Consider the following 7,500-nt stretch of genomic DNA (forward strand, 5'->3'; position numbering starts at 1 on the left):
AGTTGAAGGTTCCTCTTCTCAGGTGTTCCTAGTATGTGTCACATTGACAGCACAACACTCACGTGTATGATTAAAATTGAGCCCCTACAATATGATTGGAATCTGTAGCCCCTATACGTCACATCCACTGCTGATGCAAACATGGAACAAGGCAATCCCTGTGTTCTGTTTCCTTAACTGAAAATGTCCGCCAACCGGCATGAAGGAAAACAAGCTGTGAAGTACAGATCAATCTATTCGACAGAACCACTGTACTCGAGCAAGATGGGTTCTCTAGTATCGAAACCACAGAGGCAGTAAAACTTGTCTGTGGCAACAGGAAAAGAGGTCACTGATATTTGACCGGGGCTGCATCTGGAGAATTGTGTCTGAAAGGCAGCATGAGAAAAAAAAATGGGGGTAAGATGTTTTACATTTTAATTGGAGTGGTTAAGCAAATGCACACATTTGTCAAGATGCGCAGAATTGCCCACTTAAAACAAATGTGTTTTATTATGTAAATTAATCTTCCAGAGAGTTCACTTCAAAAGTCTAAAAACAAGCCACGGTGTAAGCACATACCGGGTAGAATTTAAATCATCTGCTGTACCAGAAAATAATCTTAATAACTGCTTTGTTTTGCTGCACATTAACAAAAATGTAGCTTAAAATAATGTATCATCTTAATACGTTTAATGCAAAGATCTGTCTACCAGGCCAGTAACAAAGTATCAGAGAAATATATGCTTGTATGTGCATATGTGTTTGAATAGGTGTGCTTATGGCTATGCATGTGAGGATGCAAGCCAGAGAAGAAACTCATCTGTTGCCCTAGAGAAGATCATCCACCTATTTTGAGGGAGTCTCTTATTGGCCAGCGGCTTACTGATTAGATTAGACCTGCTGACCAATGAGTCCCAGCCATCCTCCTTTCTGCCTACCCACAGGCAGTGTTGAGGTCACTAGCTCGTGCCACTGCACACAGCACTTCTATCTGGGTTTGGGGCATCCAACTTGCTTCATTGTACAATGAAAGGTAACTGTTTTGCTGTCTGAGTCATGCCACAGAACAAAAACATACCTCTTATGAGAAACTGTTTCTTTCCAACATCAGAGGCTGCACGCTGCTGGCTACCTTATGGGTACTTAATGAAGTAAAACCATGTCAAATGGGTTTCGTGATTTTCTTTCCTTACCCAGTAGTCTCTAAAATTACAGGATTATTGTTACTCTTTAAAAAAAATTCCCCTCACAGGAGTCATCACACCCTTGATTGATTTTCTTCCTTTTGGATTTTTTTATGCTAAAATACAAATTTTTTAAATTAAATTCCTTACTAGCAATAACAACTAAACAATACCTCACTTTAGCATGTTCTCATTGCACTTGAGAGGACTTTATGTTAACCTGAATTCATAGGCTCATGTACTAGCAAATGTATGTGCACATAAAAGGAGAATTTTATATATAATATGACCTAATGTGCATGAGTTTGCGAGCAATTTCCTTTTACTTATCAGGATGATTTCCCCATTTCTAGGACTCAGATGACCTGTATATGTTTATTCTAGTTCTGACTGGTTTAACCAAGTCTGCTAAAGATTCACATCTCCATACCATTGCAAGGTTTTATAGGAGTCATAATATATAGCACTCAGGATTGGGTTCATTCTATGATACTTAGAGTGGTGGTCAGCATCTCATAGGCTGCGAAAAGGATCTCTGGGTAATTTTTGCGTTGAAAATACTTTTTATTTGACTACCTTAATTTTACAGGAGATCTGGTGACCACCTTTCCTATCAGAATCCTTTTGTGGTCCAATTTTTGAACTCTCCCTTGGCCGTGCAATAATTGTCACTCTAGGCTTTGAAATTATTTTCAATAGAAATAAATAGGACACAGTAATTTTTGGTGAGCTCACAATTAATAAATGGAGAAAGATTATTCCATTCGAGACTAGGATATAACATGTAGCTGTGACACACCGTGTTCAGACGGCTTGATGTAAATTCTAACAGCAACCCCAAATACCCACCACGGGATCTTCCACTCTGTCTGCTCTTTGTACTATACTCCCATGCCCTGGCTTCTCGTTCCTCATAGGGGTCTCAGGGGATCTAGTACTTCCTTACTAATTGGAGAGTGTGTTTGCCTCATTATCTCAGAGACTTTGGTTGGCAGGAAGATATATTCAAACCCTGTTGCCTCCGTGGTGGTATGTAATTAGAGGCACACAGAAGGGCAGCAATGAATAGAAGAACTAATGGAATTCAGTGCCGATGATAAATCATTGCCTTCGACTGACCTGAGTAGGTTCTGTGGGATCAATGTGTCTGCTCTAAGACTCCATTTCCTACCTGGAAAAGGCGAGAAACAGTTACCATGCTGGATGTCCATTTCTAGATAGGTTTTCTACAGCACGATGGGTGGGTTCTGAATCGTCTTGGCTCATTCTAGTTTCTAAGCAGTTGCTGGCTTGTTTAGGAGTTGGAAGCATATGCTTGCTGGACCTGTTTCCGTACAGCGAGACTATAACATTCTCCTACGTCCCACCCTTCCCGTGGTGCCAAGCTCTTGTGTGGATTGTCTATTAACTTTCACAACACCCTGATGAAAGGGGTGATATGGTTGTGCTGAGGAGATGGGGACCTGTGCAAGTTGAGCAATTCCTCCAAGTTCATAAGCTTAGCAAGGGAAGGACTTGGGCTCAGAACCAGTCAGACAGGCCCTAGAACTAAGCTCATCATTATTTCTTAATGCTGTCCAGTGGTTGGGCTTTTTTTTAAAGCCATTCATCACTGTGTGAAATTTTCATTTTTTTTTGTTTCTGCATTCAAATACGTATTCCCTGACTACAGAGACATTGCATCTTCGTGTAAAAATCAATAGTGTAGCCTATAGCAGGCATTTAATAAATGATTAGTGCTGTTTTCCAGAATGGGAAATAAAATCAAAGACCACGAGATTGTCTCTAAACATTTATAACTTTTACATTTGAGGAGAATACGTTTTCAGAAGAAATCTGTTTAAATAGAAAACTCTGCAAACTGCTTCACCATAGGGCTTAAAATAGGGTTTAAAAAAATAAAAGAACTCTGTCTCTCAAGACATAGCTGTACGTGTAGGAATTTTGACTATTCAATAATGTAAACTTCCATCCTAAAGTGTAAGGGTGATACAGCTCAGACCCTTTCTGGGAAGAAACTCTTGACGTCACTCACATCCCCTCGGCTATCCCCTAAAGATGTCGAAGTCAAGAACAAAGCTGACCCTAATCCCTCCGTGCTTAGAGAAGATAGGCAGAGGCCCAACTTTGCTTATGAGAATCTTCCATGGTACAAGATGACCTCAGATCTTTCCCGATTCCCATGTCTTTCACTAGCCGGTTGTATCTGATAATAAAACATGAAAGAAAATTTGACAAGGTGCTATACAGAACCACAGACCAGCTAGGATCATGAGAAGCTGCCTGGGAAACTGAAGCTGGTTCTAAAGCTGCTTTCCCACCAGCCTTCCCTGCCTGTTCTTCAACTTTTAACCCCCCTATCAGCTCTTCCCCTACTCTCTTTATATATTTTCCCTTCCTGAGTATCGCATTTGCCTCCTCATGTAAATGAATCAAAAAAAAAAAAAAAAAGAACCACTGCAAAAATACATCCTTGTTGCTAATGAGTATGATATCGGAGTCCAACATCACCACCCCCCCACCCACATTTTGAAACTAAATAACAACTCCCTGTAACTCTGTAACTATCTGAACAACCTTCTGTCTCAACTAGTACCATCTTCTTGTGGGTCATCCACGAACAATCTTACCACTAAAGCTAGCCTGCTGTGACCTCAGCGTCTACACACAGCTGCAATTTTGACGTTCCTAAATATAATTGATCTATCATGTAAAAAAAGATGTTATGCAAACGTTTTAAAGGGATGTTCTTGGTTGAAATAAACGCCTAGAGGATGCCTTTTCTCCCCCCTACTTGCCATGTCTTTATTTAGGCTTCCCCTTTTGGGTTAGGCCGTCTCAAACCACAGTCTGGGACCTTGTTCTTCGGTGTTGCTGCAGTTTACAGCCTATTAATCCATCTCAGATAGTTTCATTCCACGGTTGTTTTTGCAGCGTTAATCATGGTGTGTTGGTCCATTCCCATCCAGATTATATTCAATGCCCTTACTGTATGAGGAGGTTTAACGAAACCGCTGCCCAGCGACATATTAATTTCTGCAAAAATCAGACCTCTCGGCGCGTCTTCGACTCAAACCAAATGGCGGCCAGACTGGCAGCCAGAGCTCAGGTAAATATCTTTTCTCCTGATTTGGGAATTTGTGTCCTTGCGTGCCTAGGGCGAATAGGGAGGATCTGCCAGGGAGTTCAACTGTCCGTCCTCAGAATCATGAGGATCAGAACGCTGATCACTATTATTCGTCTCCACGGGAGTTGTCTGCTTCTGGCTTTGGGTGTTGCAGAAAAAGAAATCATTCTGAAGTGTTTGAAGCCTCTCGGGATGAAGACTTCAGTATAAAAAGAATGTCTCTGTGGCATGAGCTAACACCAGGCTTATCCAGTGCTGTTTATCGGCCTCACCCACCCAGAAAAGACCTATGACTCAGTGGGACTGGTCTGGGTGGGAACAATGTTGCCAAGAAGATGCCTTGCGGGTTGAGTTCTGCTGGGTAGAGGCGAAGGGGGAGGGATGAGATGTAGAGCTCGCCTTGTTTATGGCCGGAGGCTCTAAGCAGAAACACAGTCTCTGATGGGGATTGACAAGATGAGCAACAAAGGTGACAGATGTAGAGGGGTTATGGTTCAAGCCAGTTAAGATTGGAGGATGAAAGGAATCGATCATACAGATGCTCAGAAATCTGGGAACAGCCAAGCCTGAGAGTCTGGGAGCAGGAATTGGAAAGTTTCTGGGAAGCAACGCAACGCAGCTGTGTTCCCCACCTTTTATTCTACCCCTTTCCCACGGCTTCTAGCTTTTTTTTTTTTTTTTTAGTGAGCAGAGCCTCTCTGTATAGCTAGAGCATCTAGAAACTTCCTCTATAAACCAGGCCAGCTGTCTTCAAACTCAGAAATCTCCCTGCCTCTGTTTCCCAAGTACTGCGCCACGGTGCCCGGCAGGATTGGCTTTTCTGTTGCATTTTTTTTTTCTTATTAGGAGCTTCCTGTGTCATCAAAGGCAAGGTAGACATGAATCCAGCAGGGGAAAACAGAGTGGTGTGAAGTGGACATTTTTACAGTCATTGTGCAGGATGAATGGAAGGACACCGGAAAGAACATACAGCGGCAGGATAATTAGGGCTCCTGGGAGGAGGGGACTGATAGGAAAATGGCATGAGGAGTAATTAATGAAGCTGAGAAAATGATTGGCACCAAAATAAAACCGAGGCACTAGAGTCTACAGGGACAATGGTACAGGCTCAAAATCCCATATCTAAAATTATTGGGACCAGAAATATTGCAGACATGTGTATGTGTATGGTATGTACATGTGTGCTTAAGATACACTAGCCTGAAGGCAGTTTATACAAAGCTTCCCGTGAACCTGTGTTTGGTCTGCAATACATCACGTGTGGCCATGCTGGTGGTCAAAATGCTTCTGATTTTGGAGTGTTTCGGATGACACATCTTTGGGTCAGAAGTGTTCTTAACCTAAAGGAACATGGGAAGGAGGGTGTGTGTGTGCTGGGCAGGTGGTGGGTGCAGGTTACAGACAGTCTTCCAAGCTGAGATAGTTTGGGGAAGGACAAGACAGCCGGGACCCAGTGGTTGGTGTGGAGGGCTCCATTTCCCACTGTCAACGTACAGTTGATTATTTGCAGGTGAAGCTTTGAGATTTACTTCCGCCTGAAAACAGCATTAACCCCTCAACTATAGGAGTTGTTGGTACTAAGAGGCCCAGAAGGTCCCTTGTCTATCCTTTCCCTTTCCAGGAGCCCTTTCCTCTTTCTGGTCTTTGAAATCACAATTTTGAAGGACTATGGCAGCTTAAGTTCAACCTAAGTGTGGGAGTTCTGTATCCTCCTCCCTGAACGGCAGTCCCAGCAACTGCTATTACCACAGACGGTTCTGTCCGCTGCGGAGCGTGCCAGTGTTAGTATTAGGGGCCAAAGAGGGTGAAGGGATCCAGCAGACAGAAGTGGCTTTTATTTGTGAAAAAGGCCAGCTGGCTATCCTGAGGGTAACCAGTGACTTGGCCCTGTTCCTCTCACTGTTTTCCAGAGCTTCTCGGTGACTGGGAGCACAGAGGGGAGATGGCTTTGCTCCCTGAATTCCGTGGCTCACTGTCTGAATGGCAGTGTTTGCTCCCCGAGTGCCAACGCCACCACTCTGGGACCTTGCCTAATAGCGAAGCTTGTTCAAAAAAATGGGACAAGAAGGGAGGGTTTGTTTCGGGCTTTCAGGGCTGCTGGTGGCAGGGCCAGAATGTGTTTCTATTTCAAACAGAATCAACTTAAAAACTCTGTCATGCCCTTAACCAGAGGAGACCAATATGGGCCTCTAAAAATAAGCCTTTGGGGGCTAGAGAACAGACAGTGGGAACACTCGCTGGGAAAGGGAGGGACCTGAATTCAAATCACCAGCACATAAAAGCCAATTATAGCCACACGCGTCTACCAATCCAGTGCTGGGGAGCAAAGAGAGCCAAATAGCAAGCTTTCAGCTCAATGAAAGACCCTGTCTCAAAAAGTAAGCTCGGTGATAATAGAAAGATAACCCACATCCTCCTCTCACCTCCATGTGCTTGGGCAGACACCAACACCAACTTGAACGTGTACACACAACGTTCTCTACACACAAAACACTAATAACAAAAAAATAATAATAGTTTAGCTGGCTGAGGATGGATGATCTGCCTGCTGAATTATCACAATAATCCTCAAAGTGGTGAGGCGTTTACTTAAATATCAGATTATCTTTGTGCCGTATTTCCCACAGGCTTGGGGGGGTAGGGCCACAGTAGGCTAAGAGGGGCTCCTCAGAAGGCTTTTGTCTTTGTTTTGTTTGCATCTGTGCAGTCTGCAGCTGCTCCTTGCGACTGGCAAAGGTCTAGGGATGTTGGAATTCTAGACTTAAAACATGTGCTGCCTGTCAATCTCTGTTTTCCTTCTCTTTAGAAAATAAAACCATCTTCAAGCATAAAGAAAAATAAGTTATTTCACAACTATACCCCTACCGACATTAAATGATTTATTCTGTCCTCACACAACTGATTTTATGTATATGATATATGATTTTATATATATACATATATTATATCATATATATGATAACTAGACCACCCCAACCCCAAGGCTTGCTTACAGAATGAATGCTTCCAAACCAAACTGTGCTTTGAGCACCAGCGGAAAACCAGGGTTTAGGCTAACTGAAGTACAGAGTTTGTGTCTCCTTCCTCCGGGTGAAAGGGTCCACATGAGGACTCTAACCTTCTGTTTGTTGAGTGAGTATAAGTTTACTTCATGCTTGGTACCCAGGGTTACAGTGGTGTTTCTCTTTCCATCTGTAGGGTAAGGCC

The 7,500-nt window shown here is 43.1% G+C and overlaps 1 protein-coding gene across 1 annotated transcript in view; it reads left to right on the top strand.

The window, feature by feature from the left end:
• The window catches only part of Zc2hc1b (zinc finger C2HC-type containing 1B), a 26,818-nt gene that overhangs the window by 19,096 nt on the left and 222 nt on the right, over positions 1 to 7,500 (top strand). Inside the window, exons 5-6 of the mRNA XM_032894974.1 lie at positions 4,136 to 4,275; positions 7,492 to 7,500. The exon at positions 7,492 to 7,500 is cut by the window's right edge and continues 222 nt beyond it. Of these exons, the coding sequence (XP_032750865.1) occupies positions 4,136 to 4,275; positions 7,492 to 7,500 (149 nt within the window). The remainder of the gene's footprint in view (positions 1 to 4,135; positions 4,276 to 7,491) is intronic.

The sequence above is a fragment of the Rattus rattus genome, chromosome 2 (assembly GCF_011064425.1).
Source record: "Rattus rattus isolate New Zealand chromosome 2, Rrattus_CSIRO_v1, whole genome shotgun sequence".
Taxonomy (NCBI): Eukaryota; Metazoa; Chordata; class Mammalia; order Rodentia; family Muridae; genus Rattus; species Rattus rattus.